The sequence below is a fragment of the Peromyscus californicus genome, unplaced genomic scaffold, assembly GCF_007827085.1.
Source record: "Peromyscus californicus insignis strain IS unplaced genomic scaffold, ASM782708v3 Scaffold_3__1_contigs__length_106647218, whole genome shotgun sequence".
NCBI classification, from domain to species: domain Eukaryota; kingdom Metazoa; phylum Chordata; class Mammalia; order Rodentia; family Cricetidae; genus Peromyscus; species Peromyscus californicus.
This window is the reverse complement of record NW_026294551.1, coordinates 36,018,091-36,039,931: the sequence shown is the minus strand read 5'-3', so window position 1 is coordinate 36,039,931 and position 21,841 is coordinate 36,018,091. Positions and strand designations below refer to the sequence as shown.

At 39.1% G+C, this 21,841-nt stretch overlaps 1 protein-coding gene across 2 annotated transcripts in view; it reads right to left on the bottom strand.

The window, feature by feature from the left end:
* Nucleotides 1-1,996: 1,996 nt before the first annotated feature.
* The window catches only part of Cltc (clathrin heavy chain), a 64,108-nt gene continuing 44,263 nt past the window's right edge, over nucleotides 1,997-21,841 (bottom strand). Inside the window, exons 15-33 of one of the 2 annotated variants that reach the window (XM_052758871.1) lie at nucleotides 21,063-21,188; nucleotides 20,347-20,489; nucleotides 19,853-20,087; nucleotides 16,677-16,799; nucleotides 15,086-15,231; nucleotides 14,672-14,855; nucleotides 14,302-14,494; nucleotides 13,350-13,507; nucleotides 12,539-12,703; nucleotides 12,302-12,409; nucleotides 12,053-12,220; nucleotides 11,797-11,946; nucleotides 11,576-11,707; nucleotides 11,358-11,468; nucleotides 10,428-10,598; nucleotides 9,995-10,216; nucleotides 8,851-8,871; nucleotides 4,587-4,662; nucleotides 1,997-3,019 (exon numbers count right to left, since the gene is read on the bottom strand). In XM_052758871.1, the coding sequence (XP_052614831.1) occupies nucleotides 2,895-3,019; nucleotides 4,587-4,662; nucleotides 8,851-8,871; nucleotides 9,995-10,216; nucleotides 10,428-10,598; nucleotides 11,358-11,468; nucleotides 11,576-11,707; nucleotides 11,797-11,946; nucleotides 12,053-12,220; nucleotides 12,302-12,409; nucleotides 12,539-12,703; nucleotides 13,350-13,507; nucleotides 14,302-14,494; nucleotides 14,672-14,855; nucleotides 15,086-15,231; nucleotides 16,677-16,799; nucleotides 19,853-20,087; nucleotides 20,347-20,489; nucleotides 21,063-21,188 (2,757 nt within the window). In that variant the 3' untranslated portion in view covers nucleotides 1,997-2,894. The remainder of the gene's footprint in view (nucleotides 3,020-4,586; nucleotides 4,663-8,850; nucleotides 8,872-9,994; nucleotides 10,217-10,427; nucleotides 10,599-11,357; nucleotides 11,469-11,575; nucleotides 11,708-11,796; nucleotides 11,947-12,052; nucleotides 12,221-12,301; nucleotides 12,410-12,538; nucleotides 12,704-13,349; nucleotides 13,508-14,301; nucleotides 14,495-14,671; nucleotides 14,856-15,085; nucleotides 15,232-16,676; nucleotides 16,800-19,852; nucleotides 20,088-20,346; nucleotides 20,490-21,062; nucleotides 21,189-21,841) is intronic. The other variant, XM_052758872.1, reaches the window with a different exon arrangement.

Here is a 21,841-nt window from a genome sequence, read left to right as displayed (position 1 = left end):
AATGACCAACTAAACTCCAGTAGTCTGGCAGACAAGGCTCAGAGTGAGATGGTGGCTGCACTAGAAAAAGAGCAAGAAGTGCTGCTTTCTGATGCACTAATATGGCCGGGATTAAACAGTTGTTAACCACTGGCACAGATTTGTTCATGCAGTGGCTATTTTTAATATGAATTTCCCATTAGTCTCCCACCCCCATTTCCTCCTAGTTCAACAACATTTAGAGTAACAACTATTGGGTGGTTTTTAGTTTCTCTGTTTAGAACCTACCCCAGTGATAAACTCAAGAGTAATGTTAGTGAAGAGACCCTGTGTAAAATAGTTTACTACCAGCTGATCTATCTATCACCCATCATGGTGCACACATCACAGCCCAGTCCTTGGCTGGCCATTTTGATTTGAAGATAACCTGACAGGTGGTGCATACTTATAATCCCCACATGCAGGAGGCCGAGAAAAAAGGATCTCAAGTTCAAGGAAGGCCAGCCTGGACAATGTATGGAGACCCTGAATCAAAAAACCAATAGGCTAGAGAGAATTTACAACAATCAAGAGCCAGGTTCAGTTCCCAGCACTCACATGGTGACTCACAACCACCTATGTTCCAGGGGCTCCAATGCCCTCTTCTGGTCTCCTTGATCATCAGGCACGAATATGATACACAAACATACATGAAGGCAAAACACTCATACACATAAAATAATCTGCCTAGTAATTCTGAACAGCACTTGGTATACAGAGAAGAAAACAATCAGCAGCCTGCCTACTAGCTGGCACATCACCAAGGTTTGTTTTCTGTGTTGCCCAATATGGATGGTTTAATTGGCAACTTGGCATCACAGGACAACAGTACATGATTAAAACAGTTAATTTTTGTTGGGGGAAATAATCCTCAATGAAACAGTAAGAAAATACAGTAGGGATGGAGAATGGCTCAGTGTTTAAGACTGCTCTTACAGAGGACCAAGGTTCAATTCCTAGTATCCACAGGGTAACTTATCTCCAGGCTCGGAGGATCTGAGTCCCTCTTCTGGCTTCTGAGAGCAATGTATGCACGTGGTACACATACATATAGGCAAAACACCCATACACATAAAATAATAAATTGGGTATTTAAAATTGCTTCTATTAAGGAAAGGAAAAGATAGCATCATTCTACGAGTACAGAAAAGTCAAGAACAAATGATATATCTTTTGATTCCATGATGAGGGGTAGGTAGAGATCTGGGAACACAGTGTAGCTTTGGCCTGAATAGCCCACATTTTCACTATGACAAACCAAAATGACTTTCACATTAATACTAATTTGCTATGGGTGTGTTTTAAGTTTTTCTAAAAAAAATTTCTGTGAAGCTTAGGTAATTTGCCTGAGAGTTATAAGAGCAACATAAGCTAGGCAGTAAGCTATGTAACTAGAGAATTAAGTCCTAATGAAATAAATTCAATATTCTTAGCCATGGCAAAAGATTTACATTTAGTGCCCTTTAAGCTCATGATAAGAAATGCCATGCTAACTACTTTAAAAAATACGTCTTTATTTCAAGTTCATGTAACATGATTCAGTTAGGTGAAATACTTAAACACCTTAATGCCACTTGATTCAAATACTGGAAACATGAGACGAATCGCACTATTAAGTAACTGCTTTTAAGACTACTGCGAGCTGGGCGGCGGTGGTGGCGCACGCCTTTAATCCCAGCACTCGGGAGGCAGAGCCAGGCGGATCTCTGTGAGTTCGAGGCCAACCTGGACTACCAAGTGAGTTCCAGGAAAAGGCGCAAAGCTACACAGAGAAACCCTGTCTCGAAAAACCAAAAAAAAAAAAAGACTACTGCATATCCTTTCTAAACTATAGGCATGCAAGTGACATAATGCATGTCTTTTTCATAATCTCCCGCTTTGCTTCCCTGTAATGCTCTAGCAGTATCCAGGATGAAACTATGAAAACCACCATTCTTCTGGTTTGAGATGTATTTAATTAAAACTGCAATTCTACATGTTATTTCCACAGTCCAGTAATTTATTTTAAATTGGAGTAATTTCAAATTCCACAAACAAAACTGAAGAACAACAATATTTTGTTTGAATTCTCTCTTCTGTACACTCAGTGATCTAAAACACCACAATATCCAACATACACAAACCTCAGGGAAGGGTTAGTAAATACACACGTGTGGAATCATGGTGCTCTTTGTTCCTGAATGGAATGGTCCCACAGAAAAAGCACAGGATACAGCACAACATGAGGGCACCTGTTACACATGAAGTGAGCAAAACACACTAGCATTTTCTATATGCGCAATGGGGAAACCTGCATAGGTTAAAGGCCTTTTATGCTCATTTAAAGATCAGGCAAGTTGTCTGTATGCATTTTTCAAATAATTTGGAGAGTGCTGTGATCCAATGTAGAATATGCTGATTAGTGTTGTCTTTGTTGGCATCGACAGTCTTGCATGGTCACATACCAATTCTTTCACTTTAGCTTTTCTTTGAATAAAAGAGATTTAAATGCATTTAGACAATACATATTGAAAGCTGTTTACATACACTAAATTTAAGAGATTCAGTATTAGAGTTTCTTTGTTTCTTTAAACACTACAGAGTGCAAATCAAGTTCTTCACAACAGATTGAATAGTAAGCAGTTCTTCAAAGGATGAGGGGGAAGAAAAAAGCCCACATGAATACTATTCCCCTTTGAAAGAAGTTCTAACGGATGCGGAATGTGAAAATAAGGTTTTAACATAGGCGATCCAAGTCTATAGTTAGAAACAAAAAAGTAGTCCTTCATGAAATAAAGGTTACAAGAACACGGTGCCTGTTTCCCCGTTTATTAAATGAGAAGTGGGTAGACGATGCTTCAGTATGAAAATAGGAGACTACAGGATCAGCTTCCATCTCACATGCTGTACCCAAAGCCAGGCTGTGGCTGCCCATATGGTGGTGCAGTGTAACCATAACCAAAAGGTGCCTGGGGAGGGACTGCCACACTGGGTCCTGCTGTAAGCATCAGCTGGGGCTGACCTAAGGTAACAGAGAGGAGGAGAATCTGTTAGCACCCAGGTTTAGCACTATAATCTTCCCCACTCAGGCAGCACAATCACAATTCACTGAGTAAGTTGTGTGGGGCACTTTTGACTGTCCCAGTTTGGAATAGTGTGACCCTGAGAAGGTTCCTGCCTAAGAAAAGCCAACGGTGCAGGACTGAGGGCCACAACATCCTATATTTAAAGCAGTAACACATGCACATTTGACATTATCAGGCCATACATCTGCCAACAAGCCTATCACATAATACACATTACATTTAGTGACTAAAATTTTAGCACAGGAAAACTTTACAAGTTGTTAAAGTTAATTTAAATCTCTGATTCTAAACATCTGAATGGTAATGAAAACCAATACGGGTCTAGCAAAGAATCCAGCGCTAATTTAGAGACAGCAATAGAAAAGACACATTCAAATATGCACTAAATATGCAATGCATTAGGTATGAAAAACATGACAGCGTATATACCTTCTATCAAATACTTGCTGATGAAGCTGAAATAGTTGCTGACCACATAAAGAAAACATGACATGTAAAGAACTTTTAGAGAGAGAAACACAATACCTCCCTAGCCCTGAAAATCATCTCCCACTAGAATGTAAGCTATCTTTCTCCCAGTACAACAGACTGTGTCCCCTTCTTGTAGTAAAACCAAAATTGTCTTTAGTAAGGAAGTTTTGGGTTTTTTTCGAAACTGGTTTACCAAAGAATCATCTCTGGATTATCTTGAAAATTCTAACCCTAGTTCAACCTACTTAAAACACCATGAAGGCCCAGCAGTCTGTGGATGCCTACTAAATAACCACAACTATCTTTGTTTTCCTATTTCACATATGTCAAACCTCATGAAACATTTTAGGTCTACCCAGTCCTTCATCAAAACTACCCTCTCCCCTAAATTCCTCCAAACAGTCTATCTGTAATAATAATAATAAAGATTCCTATACTGTTATTTTCCTTAGTTGCCTGAGACAAAACGGTCATCATTTTATAGTTCCTTCCAAAAAATATCTGGCTGTAAAACTTTTAATCATACTCCTCAAATCCAATGCTCACCAAGTATGAAATGCAAAGGGTAAAGTAACCCACACAGGCTAGTATAAGAGGAAGTCAAACTGCTTTAAATAATTACTTTAGGGTTTGAACGCTCTCTCTGGAAAGTTCTCAAATGGAAACTCAACCCCCATTCTCTGCCCTAGATAGATTTAAAATGACGATGCCTTCTTTCTGCAAAGCACACTGAAGACAGCCATGGCACACTGGCAAACTGAATCCATTGTTATTTCTTTCTTAGTGACTTAGGAGCAGACAGCCCAGTCACCAATCAGGCAACAGGGAAACCTAGGCCATCTTTAATGACTATTTTTGAGGTATTCTATGCATGGAAGATTATCATAGTGGATAACATCAAAAAGAGTTTTAAATGGTCCTCAGGAGAAAATGCTAATAGTTGAGAGGGCTATTCCTTAACTCAGCAAATCGTTTGCCCCTTTCAAAGCCTGCTCCATTTAAGAAGGTCTAACTTAAAGAGAGACAGATTACCATAAACGATGGGCTGGGTCTCTGTAGCTTGCTCTTCTTCTTTTCTCAATGACTCCGAAGCATCTAATTTATCCACCTAGAGAAAAACAAGTCACGTGAGTTAAAACCTCAAAAGCATTACAAACTTAGGTTTATGGCAGAGAGTGGAAAAGCCTTAGTATGTTAAATTCTGTCAAAATAAAACAGACTGGAAAACATTCTCAGGCCCCGTCAAATTCAACGGCAATATTCATACTTGAGTAAGGGTGGTTTTCAGCACTGTGGTGATAACCCCTCAGGAAGGAGGGTTTATAAGTGCATTAGAGCTCACGCCAGGCTAAGACTGGACATGCTGGGATGCAGCCTGAGCAAGGGAGAAAGTGAGAAGGAAGGGTACACGCTATCAGAGGGAATAAGGAACTCACGAACCATCAAACTTCCTTCCCCAGGGGAACAGGTTTGCAAAAAAAAAAAAAGTGCAGTCTAAGGGCTAGACTAAGTAAGTACCTGACCAGGACAAGCCGCCTCGCCAACTGTGGAGGGCTCCTGCTGAGGCTTAGAGTTCACAGACTGAGACCTGAGTCTAAGGAGCTCCATTTTCAATCTTACTGTATAACATCATTTTCCTTAGTTGCCTGAGACAAAATGCAAAGATTAATGGTACATGTCTCTAAGAAGTAAATAGGATTGCCTGACTTGGCTCCAACTTTGAGAGGAAAGCTTTAACTTTTAATGAAGCCAAAGAAATTAATGACTATTGTATACTAACTAACCAAAGTGGGCAATATCAGTATCAGTCCCAGTGTGTGAGGGAAGGGCAAAATGGCTATGACCAGCTCCTTTAAGAGCTAGGTGGGGGCTTTGGCAAACCACTTCTTCAGCCCTTGGATTTCCCTCTCAGGCAAAGGAGGCTGAAAGAAGCTAAAGTTCCCTGTGGGGTTAACAGAATCTCACTAAGTCTGTTGACACACACTGAGAAAAATAACAGGATCCTGGCATTACAGAATCTGTGTACCATATTCTTCCATTGCCTTTACACTAGCCTATATTTGTATTTAAACTATATTTAAAAGTTGGCGTCTGAGCCAGTTTTTCTCTACAACTAAATTTCAAATCTCAGTGTTCTATGTACTGTTTTTAAGACCAAAGGCGTGCTAAGAATGTGAGTGCAGAGAGGAACCTCATACATTCCTCCAAAAGACAATGTGTGCACAGAGGAACCTCATACATTCCTCCAAAAGACAATGTGTGCAGAGAGGAACCTCATACATTCCTCCAAAAGACAATGTGTGCAGAGAGGAACCTCATACATTCCTCCAAAAGACAATGTGTGCAGAGAGGAACCACATACATTCCTCCAAAAGACAATGTGTGCAGAGAGGAACCACATACATTCCTCCAAAAGACAATGTGTGCAGAGAGGAACCACATACATTCCTCCAAAAGACAATGTGTGCAGAGAGGAACCACATACATTCCTCCAAAAGACAATGTGTGCAGAGAGGAACCACATACATTCCTCCAAAAGACAATGTGGAGACGTGGGGTGGGGGAGGCGCATGAGCAGACCCATAGATCCATGGGTAAGTTGTAAAAACTAGATCTTTTTAAAATGCTAAAGCAGTACCTGTGTTCTACTGGAAACTTAAAATAGCACCTGTGACTGTACACACAGGCACAGAGGGTTAGGACAGTATTCTTTTGTACTTTTAAAAATTACATGTATTTACTGGGGGGCAGGGGACGGCAAGCATGTGCCGTGGTGTGCATGTGGACGTCAGAGGACAATGTGTAGAAGTCAGTTTTCTCGTTCTACCACGTAGGTCCCAGGGACAGAATCAAGTGTCAAGCTAGGCAGCAAGCGCCTGTCCCAGCTGAGACAGCTCGAGACAATGTTTTACACGTCCTCTAATTGCTCCATGTGAAAAGCAATCTGGGTCTAACCCAGTCCTGTTAACAGACTTTGAGAAGTAAGCTTCAGTAGTGTGTCTACCCTAGGAAAATGGGTTTGCTTTGTGTTGTTTCAGGGTTTGTCAGTTGCTGGGGTTTTTTTGTTTTTGTGGGGGGGGGGGGAGAAAGATAAAGTCTCATTGTGTATCCCTGGGTGGTGGTTTGCTTTTATATACTGTTTTCTTATTTTATAGCCTATATGATCATAATATAAACTATCCTAATTATCAAATTAAAGACTATCATGGAATGTTAGGATTATGTGAAATACCCACTATCTGGCATCCAAATTTATAAGAAAAATTATTCATCTGTAGAATTGAAAGTGCAGATATGCCATCGAGGTCATTTGGGATTTGCTAACCTAGCTAATATGTGAGAATGGTCTACAAGTTATACAGGAAACATGGATGCCTGTATACAAATAATTTCTAAGACAAAGAAGAAAAATGAAACCAAAAAACCCAGCACTGCATAATACATCTCCAGACTTTCAAGGAAAAAAAAAACCTTAAGTAAACAGACACATATAAAAGTCAATGTCTGATTAAATATTGAACATAGGTCTGCTACAGAAACACATGGGAGACTAGAAGAGCCAGCATTATCCAAATGCCCAGTCATTGACATAGGCAGGGAGGGAGGAGGAGAACACAAATCCCAGAGAAACACCAACATAAGCAAAAATGTTGATGCTGTGTTTTTTGTTTTTTGTTTTTTGTTTTTTAATAATGGGACAGCCTCTGGCACAGGAATTTTTGTTTAATAGCCCAATTTAGATTGCACAAACAGAAAAATCGGAGAAGGCTTTTATGAACATAAGCTTTTGTTAAGAGCTGTAACAAAAGTTTCTGATCCTTGGGTTAAAGAAGAAAAATTAAACATAATCATGTCACTGAAATCAGTTCCATTGGTAATACTGAAAAATCACTAAAATGCAAAAGGCTTTTCCACAAAGACTGCAACTTGCTGCAGAGTCAAAGTTAACATGCAGTCAGTTATTTTGGTGTATGTGTGCATGAAAAAAAGGCAAAAGTACTGAAGCAAGAAGTGAGGTCTGAAGATGACTGGTGCCATACAGGCTCTCAAGAAACACACACAGCCCACAGCAATGCTCTAGGTTTCGGAGTAGTATGATGTAATTGCAATGACTTGTACATGCTTGATTTAAAACAACGCATAACACTACAGTTCAATTACCCATTTTTCACACACACGCTTTCTAACTGCCTTGCTTACTAGCTGCTGAAGGGTCTCACACACAATGCATTTTACTCAGGTTTGCCCTAAGTTCCAGTGGTGACTCCAGTCTGATCAACAGAATCCCAAGGCATTGGCCCCACCCAAATTCACTTCAATTTAACACTCCTTTACTTCCCCATCCCTTTCTAGCCATCATTTTACACCAGGCATAAGTTTTTGAGTCGTTTCATTTATACTGGGACGGAGGACAAGCCAATGGAGCAACCAAATGGTGCCTAAATTTGGCATTCTTGGATGATGAGCCAACTACTCAACAAGAGAGCAAATTTTAGGTAGTTTCTAAGGCATGCCTTATATCAGACAGGTGTTAATATTGCCTTATTATAAACATAAACAATCCATGTTGCTTAGCAACAGTTACAGCAAGCTTGGCTCTCTCATGATTGAAAAGATTTTGGTTCCTCTTAACAATGGACTAGCACCATGAGAACTGGACACCTGGAGAAACATGAGGAAAGTCTCTTCGGAAGCAGCTAGTATCTCTTGTATCTACTTTCAGCAAAAAAAATTAGTAAGAATCAAGAGATCAGAAACTGGATCACAGTCCTTCAATACCACAAAAACCCCAGAAAACAAACAAACAAAAAAGCCCCACAGAACTCCAAAAGCCTCTTAGGGCATGTACATACAGATATAAATTCAACAACTGTCAGGCAAACTCACAAAATAAAAAATAAAAATAAAAAAACAGAAGATGTTTTAATTTATTTCAAATATTCAGAGAGTCCTACTATGGTCCAGATACCCTGACAGGGAAAAGAAATTTCCTGGTAGTTTGGAATTAATATTGAAACTCACCATGCTCAGTTTTAACAATATATTAAAGAGAGACTGTGAACCAACTACTGATTAGCCTCCTGCCCTTCCTAAAGCCTATTAGCCGATTAGTAGCAAACATCTACTAATGTCCTACAGCTCTATTATAGTTATGTTCAAGGGACTTGCAGAGGCTTAGTGAAAATTTATTGGGGGGAAAGCAGCAGCAGCAGTGTAGAAAAGGAAGGAAAAAAATCATGCAAATTCCTTAGACTTAGTCCTCCAGACTTAAAGATGGAAAAGAATCAACTTTCACCTTTTCCTTTATTGCATCAACCTGCAAAGGAATTCAGAAGGTGCAGCTTAGAAAAAAATCAAATTCCATATTGAGCATAAAAAGGTAGAATCAGCAACAAAGGTTCAGGGGGGAAACATGTACCCACTAAAAAAGGTAGGAGCGAAGTGGAAGTAAAGGGCATACGGAAGCAAAATTGAGAATCCTTTTAACTTCAAAGCTCACTGCAGAAGTATTTATGCTAAGTCAGTGTGAAAGGAAGCAGCTTAATGGCTAGTAATGGACAGCACTTAGGTTAACAGCAGCCAGGTCTCAAAAGGTGGCAATTATGCATAAGAAAAGAAGCTCGTCCCCCCTGTGGCTACTCTGTGGTAACTGTTTTAATCACAATGAACTGAACTTACATATAAAATATTACTCCTTTAAAAAATCTAAGTGGTCCTCCTAAGGAAATTTCTCTATGCTGGGGGTTGTTAGTAGTGTTTCCCCACTTGTACTCAGGCACGCTGAAGAGATCAGAAGTGAGACTTCAATTTTAAGCTTGATTTGCTCTGACAAAATGGATCGTTTAAAATCATTTAAATTGTCTATACTTAGCTAGTAACTCAGGGCAAGCAAAAACTATTCTAACATCAAAAAAGAAATGCTAAGACAAACAGTAAATTTTATAAGGTGGCTGTATCCTCAGTTTATTTAATGTGTATTTAGGAAACATGATTAATTGCAAATTTCCTATGGTATTTTTCAATTAGGTATCTGATTATCAACAAATCTGTGATGATTAGCAGGCTGTTAATATAATGCAGCTTCCCCATGGGAAACAGGTAAAGACATGAAGTCAGGAACCAAACAAAGGAAAATCTACAGATGTATACATACATGGAAATCTGGGTTACAGGAATTAATTGTGAAATGCTCAAGGTTTCCATGTATGGAAACAGAGAGTGCTGTTCACTGTAAGGACACAGAGGGTAGACAATGATAAGCTGGGTTACCCGCCTAGTCATAGCATCCCTCAGATCTGAAGGGAACTTCCATGTAAGAGGAACATTTTATGATCAACTAAATAATTTATACTAGAGAAAAATAATGAAAATAATATGCATGTAGAATTACATAGACCCTCAAGATTATTAGCTCTGAATATACTTTTGAGCATCATTACCTTGGTCAAATATTCCTTCATGACCTGGATGAAATAGGGCATGGCAAAATCCATGATATTGTGCCTCCATGCAGTTTCCAGGACGACATCTGGCCTTAGAAGATCGTAACAGGTAAAGAGACAAGCTCCGAAGCACTCTCTTTTTTCTTCCTGCAAAAACCACTGTAGGAGTTCTTCAGCCAATTCCGTATCTTTAGATTCAGAGGCATACTGCATTGCGTCCTATTCAGAGGAAACAATGAAGGGCAGAAGTTAACCCAAACATGCCGACTTAAACCAGTCCTGAAAGTAAAAAAACCCACTGACGTAAAGACCACATTCACAAAAGGGAGTTACACTACCAATCCTCATACCCATGAAACTAACAGTTCGATAAGATCAATTGTAAGATACCATCTGAGTTGCGTGGACAGCCCACCCCCAGTTTATCAACCTTGTAAAGGCTGTCTTTCTTGCACAGCTCTACGCTCTGTTTCCAGCGATTGTTGCCTTTGAAGAGATAAGCAGCAATTCTTCTGAATTCAATGAGTTCATGTTTTTCCAAACGCTGAGCAAGTGAGATATTGTCAAAGTTGTCATAAGCATCTATTGATGTTCGCAGAGCCTGAAGAGACAAAGCCATTCAAAAGTCAACTAAAGGCTTTCAGCTTAACATTTACTTTTCACAATTCATTTTGATGGAGACAATTAGATGATAGCATGAAATAAAACAACATAGACTCAAGCATCAAACTACAGAAGTTGTAGCCTATGTTCAGGTGTCAATTTTCTTCATCTACTTCTAAAACAATAAATAAAATCCTCAAATGTACTGTACCATTTCCTGCAGGTGCAATTTTCTCTGAGGTTTCCAGTATCAATACTAACTTGAATAGCTATAAAACTGGGAGAATATGTAATGTGGGCAAAAACTCATACTACCAGGAAACTAGTCATAGACTTCACCATGATAGTCAGCCTTACAGACTAGACTCTGAGCCTAAGGGAAAATCACGCTGGGCCAGATGCCGGAGTCTGAGGCAAGTCTGCACTACTAGGCAAATTCCAGTCAGGTCAACAGTAAGTGAGAGAGAAAAAGGAATTAGCACATAATAGAAACTGTCTAGGTTAAGCTATCTTCCACATGAGCAAATTTAAAAGACAAATACTAAGACATTAAGCAAGGAAAGCAATAAATAGTTCAGTCCACTTAATAGCAAGAAAGTTTTATAGACTAATTGAAAAAGCCTAGGCACTCATGTGCCTGCTTTTTAATAAACGTTAAGGGTAACAGTAGGTTTTACTATAGAACCTGTTTAAAGCCAACTTTAAACCTAATCAGAACCTGATGTTTTAAGTATTTATAAGAATCTAAAGGTTTTACCTGGTAATCTTCTTCTGTTATAAAGAGGTTGTTCAGTGATTCATTCACAGATTTGTTGTTGTGGTTCTGAACTGAGCGTAAATATGGTTTCACCAGTGGCAGCTGTTTAACCTTTAAAATAAAGTTTGTTAGAAAGGTAGCCATAGTCGAAGGTCTAGGACAACTCTTATCCAAGTACATCCAAATCTTCACTATGGAGTTCAACTTAAAATGGTTACCTTGCTGAAATAATTGACTGCACGAGTGTGATCCAAGCGTGGAGACAGCACCATGAGCAAGTCATTTAACAACAGAGGCTTGAATTCTAAGTAGAATTGGATTGCTCTGTAGTACAATTCCACATTGGCCACCTAAATTTAGGACAAATCCATGCATTAAAAGCCAATTCTTCCCCAATGAGCCTTCTCCTTCCACAGCCCATACTTCTGAGGTTATATACCTTGGTGATGATGTCTTTGAACTGCCCTTCCTTCCATGCATCGGTCGGATGATTCATCATGGTGATTATGGCATTATCATACTCTTCATACTTGTCATACAGGAACACCAGCTCTGCCCAAAGATGAGCTTGTTCTGCAGCCCTCAGCACCTGCGTAATAGAGACCAGTTGCTCATGATGCAAAGCCGACTTCCGCTACCAGCCTGTTGTAATTTCAGATTATTAGAGTTGCCTCACAGTAGTGAAGATTGGCTACCTTTGGAATATTCACTCTTGACCAGAACAACTCCAGGTGTTCCCTCATTTTCTGTGGCTTGAATTTAGAATACAAAATAGCTAGCTCGGTAAACATTCCCATGTGAGCTCGCTCTAGTCCCAAGGCTGCCTCCAACATGGTGATAAGTTCTTCAAAATAGCCACGATCCTAGGTAAGAGAAATGTGCAATTAGTGGAGAGATTATGTATACAAAGGTCTCAATTCATATACAGGCCTGGTGTACATTACCTGATAGTAGTTGATAAGTTCCTCTAATTCATCTGCATGTACTACAATATGAAGTCCACACATCTGAGCAAGACGGAACTCTTTCCCATCTACACAGGCAAAGCAGACCTAGAATAAACATTTTCCACTATGAGAATCCAAATGTAAATGCAGACAGTTATTTCAACTCAACAGTACAAATAGAATTTTCAAAGAGAATCTTAAGTAAGTCATCATTCAAACTTGGGTTTAGATTACCTCCTTCCATGTTCGAGTACTATTAGCTTTTCTAGCACCATCAACTGCTGCCTGATATTCACCGAGGTGAACAAGAGTAGATGCCAAGCGTCCAAAGTTAGAAACATTATTGTACAACAGCTTAGCAGCATCATACATTTTTTCATCATAACAACGGTCACCAACCTAGGGGGAAAAGACAATCCATGATCAGTAAAATACAGATCTCAGCTCAATCTTTTTTTCAATTCATATCTTTACACTGAGGAATAGAGACAGTTGCATATGTTGTAATCCAGCACCCAAAAAGTTGAGGCAGGAGCACCCCAAGTTCAAGGCCCATGAGGGATTCTATCTCCAAAATTACAAAGTGAATGAACAGATACTGTCTCTCCTAAGGACAATTTAATTCCTTAGCTCTAACATGTTGATTTTTTTCCAAAGTAATAAAGTTGCTCAATCATTGAGTTTGACATGTGCTTAAAATGTGGAGCTAGTGAGATAACTCAATTGGAAAAGTACTTGCCTTGCAAAAATTAGGACCCGAGTTTAATGCCCACCACCCACAAAAAAAGCCAGGTGTGATGGTGTGTTTGTGATCCCAGCACTGATGCAGTGACAGCAATCCTTTATGCTTGCTGGCCAGCTGGCCTAAATTCATTAAGGACACCCAGGCCAACAAGAGATCCTGCCTTTTTTAAAAAAAAAGTGGATAGTGCCTGAGGAGTGAAACCAGAGCCTTTCTTCTTGCCTTTATATGCACCTACATACAAGCATCCCACTAAACACACACACACACACACACACACACACATGTAAATAGGAAACCCACTTGCTGAATATGAGCATTATTTGGCCCATTGATGAACTCTTCTAACTCTGCAAGGCGGTTTGTTTTAGCCAGTGCAAATATCAATTCTGTTTCCACATAGGACTCTCGAGCCTTCTTTCTGGCCATCTGCAAATACTTCACCAGTTCTTCCCAGTTTCCTAAATAAAAGGACAAATAAGACCATAGATTAGCATCCTTATTTTATATTTCCAACCAAATATATAAGGTCTGCTATTAGTGCCCCCTGGCAATTTTTTTTTTTGAGAGTGTCATGCTATGTTTATGTTTATGCTTGCTGGCCAGCTGGCCTAAAATTACTTAGTGACAGCCAGGCCAACAACAGACCTTGTCTTTTTTTTTTTTAAATGGATAGTGCATGAGGGGTGAAAACAGAGCTTGTCCTCTGGCCTTCACAGGCATCTACACACAAGCATCTCACTAAACACAAACACACAAATATTATATTATTATTATTATTATTATTATTATTATTCCCAGACTGTCCAAGAACTTAAAGCCTCAGCTTCCGAAGTGCTATGATGGCAGATGCACATCACTTAACCAGCTTAACTCCCTTTTCAAAGAACCATCACAGAGAATGACAAATATAAAAATGACTATACCTGAAAGTATAAAAATTCCATTATACTTCTGTATTATTATTATTATTGGCCCAAAGAATATTTGATACCTTCCCCACACTCTTCCTTTAAAGTTATATATGAGAGCTCTGTCAGAATTATATCAGATCTCAAAACAAAATTAACCTTCTCCACGGACCTTCTAAATTCACACAATGCAGTCAGTCTTTACTGGATCAAGATGCTGGGCAGAAAGTTTTCACAAGTAATCAGGAAGTATCTAACCTCTATACAATTAAAAGTTAAGATACCTAAATGCTTGGCTTAGTAATTCTCTGAGGTATCAAAGACATAAAGATTAGAAGTCATACCACTAGTATTGGCAGCCTGAACAACTTCCATGTAGGATGAAGGGTCATCTGCTTTGATGTAAGAATCAATGGCTTCCTTCACCATTCCTTTCTGCAGCTGAGCTTTTGCAAGTTGACTCCAAACAGCAGGCTCATTGCAGCGTTCAGCAAACTCATACGCACGATCCAGGTTTCCAATATGTTCAATTAAGACCTGGGCAACATTTTTGAATTGGTGTTACAGTAAAATGGATCTTACACATCTACACTGATAGTATTTCATGATTATTCAATTGTGATAGCAATCTATGCACATCCTCATAGAACAATGCTCTCTTTGCACCAAGAGAATTATAGTCAGTATCTCAATTTATCTAATTTCAAGATTTACCTGAACTGCTGAAGTATTGACATCAAACTTCCGGAAAATAGCAAATGCTTCTTCAAACAGCTCATTGCTGATGGCAATGTTGGCAATATCTGGAGCATCGTAATTATCCAGGCGGTTAATATACTCCATAACACGTGTCCGGTCAGCCTTAATTGCAGTGAGGATGAGGAGGTTTTGCAGATTCCTTCAGAAACAAGACATTCAACCACAATGTTTAAAAAGCCTATCAGTGGTAAGGAATAACTACTATGGCACTAGAGGGTTATTTGTCTCAGAGGACAGGGTGAGAAGAGGTGTATGAGGAGAGTAAATTCAGAAAAAATTGCCTCTGATCTTTATTTTCTGTTCCTTCCCTAAAGTGACAGGCCACAATGAAAGACTGATCAGAAAGCCAGAGCAATCCTGTCAGCATACCTGTGTTCACTGAATACAGAGTTATCAAGGACAATTTTCTCCAGTAGTTCAATGAGTTCATTAGGAAGATCTGCTGTCATAAAAGCCTTCACAGTTACAGACACTTCTTCTGGGTCCTGAGTTTCAGACAAAGCTGTCTGTACAACCTACAGAGGGATTACAGGAAACAGATATATAAAAAAAAAAATCAAGGTATTAAAAAAGACATTGCTTAGTAAGAGTAAATTAGATAACTTCTCATTAGAAAACCTCAAATAGGAGGAAAACTACCTCTAACTCACCACTCAATGATCTTTGTACACAAATAGACATGAACACACATTGTTTATAATTTTGCTACTAACATTAGCAACTATATAATTTTTACTTTCCCTGATAAAACACTATTCATAGAAACACTTATCACTGTTACTTTAATAGTTTTTTATTTTCAAATCCCTAGATGCAGATTATAAAAGAACCCTGGTTTTGGCTACTTTCATAGGCCCAGATGCCACAATGATTGCAGGAAGCTGTGTATCTACTTAGGAATGGGCCTTGGAAATGCTTCCCTAGGGTTAAGGAAAAACTCGGAGGTAGTAATCTAGTCTTCAAAATGCTGTACCTGCTTGTCAGAAGAATTTAAGAATCATTATAATAACAAGCAATAATTACCACTTTAAAATTCAAGCTTTCAGTATCATAGAGGTATAAAAACTTAACCTTGGTGCTGTGGTTATTTAGTGAGATTTGCTATTATTGATTTGGGCACTGTGTGTGCTGTTATGTACTATTCCTGTGGTTTTGTGTCTGACTGTGTGCAGGTACATGTATGTGCACGTATCAAAGGTTGATACTAAGTGTCTTGCCTAGTCACTCTTCACTTTATTTTTGATAGAAGTCTCTCCTAGAAGCTGGAGCACATCCATTTGACTGGATTAGCTAACCAGGCTATCCTAGAGATCCTCCTGTCTCTGTCTACCCAGCACTCGGGTTAAATACAGGGGCACATAAGCCCAGCTTGTATGTGGGTGCTAGGGATGTGAACTCAGGTCTTCATGCTTGTTAATGGAACCATCTTCATAATACTTACTTGGACTTTTAAAAAACGAATTAGAGATAATAGGATCATGATATACTGATAGCTCAAGGTGAACTCAAACTCACATTTTTCCTCTCTCAAACTTCTAAGTGCTGGGACTTCAGGCATAAGTCATCATACCCCCCCCCACAAACCCCCCCCACAAAAAATCATTTGGACTTTTGTATTTTGTATTATCAATCCTCACTGTGTGCTGACTTACATGAAGAAGTGTTTTAAATGTCTTCCATTTAGCCATGTGGTCAGGTAATAACTGGTAGTCAATCCTAATTTATTTCCTTTTAATGATGATGAATTTAAGATAATTTTATGTTGTTAGATTTCACTTTCCTTCTATTTAATGTATATCTATGCACAATTTTACATTTACATAGCATAATCTTAATGTTTTTTCACTTTTTCTGCTTTTTGCTATAGTTAAATATGACTCATTTGAATATATCTGGGTATGTAATGAAAGTAAAGTATCCCAAATAAAAAAGAAGGGAAACATTTTTTTGCCATTTTTACCTGGTCAATTAGTGGTCTTCTGTATGGATTGCTTTCCAGTAGCACACTACCCCACAATTCTGGATCTTTTCGACGGACCAGGTAGCGGGAAAGACTTTTGAAGAGGGAATTCTCATTGCAAACCTAATTGAAACAGCAAGAGTTAATTTCAGCACAAAAAGTAAAGACTACAGACTCTGAAAATTATTTGAAATCATGTCAACTCTGTCTTATAAGAAATCTATTACTTTTATATAGAACCTTGGGAATGTTACAGTCAGACGTTCTCAGAAACTCAACAATGGAAAAACAAACAAAAAAACCAAGAATTTTTAGGGGCTTTAAAAAAGCACCCCACTGAGCCAGGCAGTGATGGCACATGCCTTTAATCTCAGCACTTAGGAGGCAGAGGCAGGTGGATTTCTGTGAGTTCGAGGCCAGCCTGGTCTACTACAAAAGTGAGTTCCAGGACAGCCAGGATTGTTACACAGAGAAACTCTGTCTTGGGGGAGGGAGGGGGGGAGCATTCCATTATTGCATCTGTTTATTTTTTTATTTTTAGGGGATGATAGTTTCATGTACTAGAGCTTCAAATTCCTATCCCCCTACCTCCACTTCTCAAGTGCTGCAATAACAGACATGCACTACTGTACTCAGCTTATTTTCAATGTTCAAACATTAGTATTATATTACTTTAAATTATAGGCTTTGCATCATATTCTAATACAGGGCTGGTTACCTTCAAAGCTTTCTTTCAGTGTTTTATTAAACTATTCTTGCATACTTACTTTTCCATATACCTATGCATAATCTTTGAAAGTATGTACATACATAAGTTTCTTAGATCTCATCACTGAACTGATTCTAGAAGCAAATACATCTCTAGTACAGATCTTGGTTACTAATGGCATCCTCGATAAAAGAGGTAGAGGGGAGGTTCCCCTGGAAAAATGAGCAACTCTAAGCTGGGAAAGTTACACAATGCGCATGCTCTATTGTTTAATCAGAAATGAAGTGCCCCAACAAACCAGGTAACAATCTGAGTTCCAATATAAATAACAGTTGTTGTGGAATATTTGTTTAACTATGCAAAGATGAGTTACATTTGTTTATGTTGCAGAATATTTGTTTAACTATGTAAAGATGTGTTGCATTTGTTTAATTATGTAAAAATGTGTTGCTGTTTTACCTTGCCTGCCAAAGGCACCTGATAGATCTAATAAAAAGCTAAATGGCCAATAGCGAGGGAGGAGGTATAAGTGGGACTTCTGGGCAGGGAGAGTAAGTAGGAGGAGGAATTTAAGCTAAAAAAAAAAAAAAAAAAAAAAAAAAAAAGGAAAGAAAGAAAAAGACACCAGGGAGAGGCCAGGGGCCAGACAGACAGACACAGAAGAAGCAGGAAAGAAAGGACATACAGAATGACAGGTAAAAAGCCCCAAGACAAAACATAGATGAATAGAAACAGGTTAGTTAAATTAAAAGAGGTAGTGGGACAAGCCTAAGCTAAGGCCAAGCATCCATGATTGATAATAATAAGCCTCTGTTTCTTTATTTGGGAGCTAGAAAATTCCAACTACAAACATTAATGGATTATAATTCAAAGAGTAAAACAAGAATCTATGATTCAAGGAATTTAAGAATACTGACTGATAAATATGACAGAATCTTTTTCTTTTTCCAGTGCTTGGGATTGTACCCAGGGCCGTGCTCATGACAGCCCAGTGTTCTGCCCTTCAATTCTTAACACCTAACTAATAACCAGGAGAAAGGGCTGAAGTTTCACAGAGGCTAAGGAGGGTGGGGAAGAAAAGGATATGTGCATGGCCCACAGTGCATGCTCACCCGTTTATAATGTGCTTCTGAATTCAGAAGCATGGGTCAAATGTCATTTAAGTAGATTCTGAGTAGAAATGTATGATCTAAATCCAATCACAGAGAACCATTACAGAAGCACTTGATTTTAGGCGAAAAGCTAAGAAGTGATCCAGGGAAACACAAAATGCGAACTGTTTTACTTCAGCCAGGCACAAGGCTCAGATGATGCAGTGCTTTCACAGCACGGCACGAGAGGGAAGTAAGGATGAGATGTCCAGGGGTTGGCAAGATGGCTCAGGAGGTAAAGGCACCTGCCACCAAAGCTGATGACCTGAGTGGGGTTCCTGCAATCTCTATGATTGAAGAAGACCACAGATTCCCACAAGTTCTCCTCTGACCTCTAATGCATGTGCACACAATGTCAATCTTTTAGTTGAAACAATATACAGAACAGGCAAGTCCACAGGGGTTGAGTGTGGTTTGGATTTGTGAAGGTCTGTGGGAAGGGAGAGTATGGAAAGAGGGTCTCCGAGACCCTGGAAGGTGGCAAGACTAGTGATGACACAACTGTGAACTGACGACCAGCCACTGAGTTCTTCACTTTACAATGGGGAAATCTGGTGATGCATTTATTTCACCAGTAAAATTGGTAACAGAATACAAATAAAAAAGGAGTTTTAGCAAAGATACCTGTCATTAAAAACATACACTTCTGGTAGGCGGTGGTGGTGCACGCCTTTAATCCCTGCACTCGGGAGACAGAGCCAGGTGAATCTCTGTGAGTTGGAGGACAGCCTGGGCTACAGAGCGAGATCCAGGACAGGCTCCAACACTACACAGAGAAACCCTGTCTTGAAAAAACAAACAAACAAACAAACAAACAAACAAAAAACCCCATACATTTCTAAGAACTGATTCAGAATAAAAAGACTAAAGAGAGAAGACACAATTATGATCCTAAACTATACAAAAACCTGACAACACTAAAAGAAAACAGATTCTTCAAAGTCCCTTATTAATGTCATATTGAATGTCATGTTGACTGTAGCTAGTATCTACTTATTCTTAGAAAATAAGAGCCCAAAGGGACACAAGTCCATGAGGTATGTAACAGTTAAAATGCTTATGTTCAAGTATCTATGACAGTGTACAAGACAAGTAAAGCTAATGGGGTTAACATGCCAAGAAAGTGTATTCAGACTTTGAATCTGAGGCACTTTTAGGTTTACTACTGTTTCCAATAAAAGTTTTAAAAAAGGACTTATCTGCCCAGAACTGCTCAATAATACCCAAAATCATATAGAAATTCAAAATTTGCTAACCAGAGATACAACTAGTTACAGAGTTACAGCTGCCTCTACAGCTCAGGAAGCAGTACTTACATTGATGAGTTCCAGATCACACTGGCCACGTTCATAAGCGACACAAGCCAGATGTGGGTCTCTCTTCTCACAATATTTTCCAACAACACGACTGTCATAATAGGGGTTTTCTCGAAGAAATCTCTCTGGGTTGTTATTACTGTCGATGTATATTTTGGCCAATGCATTGTGAGTAGCAGGCTCCTCACAGCCCTCATGAATTCTGGCCTCAAGCCAAGGTAGAAGCAGCTTCAATCTAGTGGAAAAAACAAAACCCCCATAGGCTATGTTACAAACAGCACAATCCTTTCAGAACTACAGAAATACAGTCACATTTCAGAAAACAAAACACACACGCGCACACACACACAAATCCAATTTCAACTCTGAAAGCTGGCTAGCTTGTCATCTTCTCACCAGCTGCTAAGCAGCTCCAGACACACAGTCAACTATTACCAACCACACTACAAGGGGCTACAAATTCATCTGGCGTCACGGGGAAAACAGTACCACACCTGTTTCGTTTTTCAACTTCAGCAACAAGCTCATCAGTAGAGAATTGACCTCTCACGACAAGAATCAAATTTTTAATGACATCTTCAGAGCAGTCAACATCAAGCAACCCTCCAATAACCACAGGGAGTCGACTTGGATTTACCTAGGTTTGTAAAAAAGAAAATAAAAAGCACAGTATTACATTAACAAGCAAAACTGAGTTAAAAACTTAAAAGACCATTTATTTTTAAAGCCCATAAACTGTGAATATAAATGTATAGTCAGATGAAGGAATTTAGCACAAGTCCAGCTAGGAAGGCCTCACAAGTCTAACAAGCATTGGGAGCACGTGCCCCATAGTCTCCCATGTTGGTTTGCTCATGTGCTGAAGTACAAAAACAGCAGCAGAGGAGACGACTGGGGAAGATCACCAAGTGCAAAACTCCAGTTACGGCAAAGCTGCCCTGCTAGAATATCTTCAAGAAATAAAACTTCTAACACCGGAATCTAACATAGCTTTAGACATCTGTTTGGTGTTTGGTTCCTAGACTTTACAACTTGTTCACTATAATGGTTTTGTTCTCACACTTCATATACAGGCATGGATGTACAATGTTAATCAAAGATTGTGCTGGGACAAAAACCACTGAAAGCTCCTCTAGCAGACCGTTCTGAATGGGCACAAAGTTTCAAGAGCAATTCAGAATACTGCAGTGATAAGGTTGAAATGATTTACCTTCTGGACATAGATCTCTATATACTTCTGAAGATTATTTCTATATAAATACAGCACGAGGTCGTGGACAAAGTCAAATCGATCACAGACAATGATCAGAGGCAGCTGATCTGTTAGTTTTGCTTCCTGGAAGAGGGAAAAAACAAAAAAAGCTTCTATTTTCTCCTTGCATTAAGTAAAATATGAGAATCCTTTCTGTGCTGATGGGAGAGGTTTATACAAACTTGCCTCTGCTGTTAAAAGAAAGAAATGACCCCCCAGAGCTGAGTGTACATCTCCCCATTTCAATACAGTTTATTAAGCAAAGCTTAGGTTCACAAGCAAAACATCAAGCCCTCCCCACACATCCTTAATAAAAACCTTAACAAATCAAGATCTGCGAGCCACCAGCAGAGGCACACAGGTTTGAAATCACTACATTGGGACTTTCATTAATACTGAACAGTTCAGCTGAATTTGGCAGTTGATTTAGGAACTATCCTCACATCAGTGGCACAAATGCTCACATTTGTTTCAAACTAATGATTTATTTTCTAGCCCTCCCCCAAATCAAGCAATACACCCAGGCTCTAACAATCTACTATAATTAAGTCTACAAAGAGCACTGTGATAATGGCCATGAATTAAACACAACAAAGAATTTAAAGAAAAGACATCTTTAAATTGCCAACTGCTTTCACCATTACAAAGACGAAGCTACAGTCCAACTTAGAGACTGACAGAGATGTTATAGACAGGTAAGGAGAAGACCTGTGTGGGGCAATTACCTGATACATGTC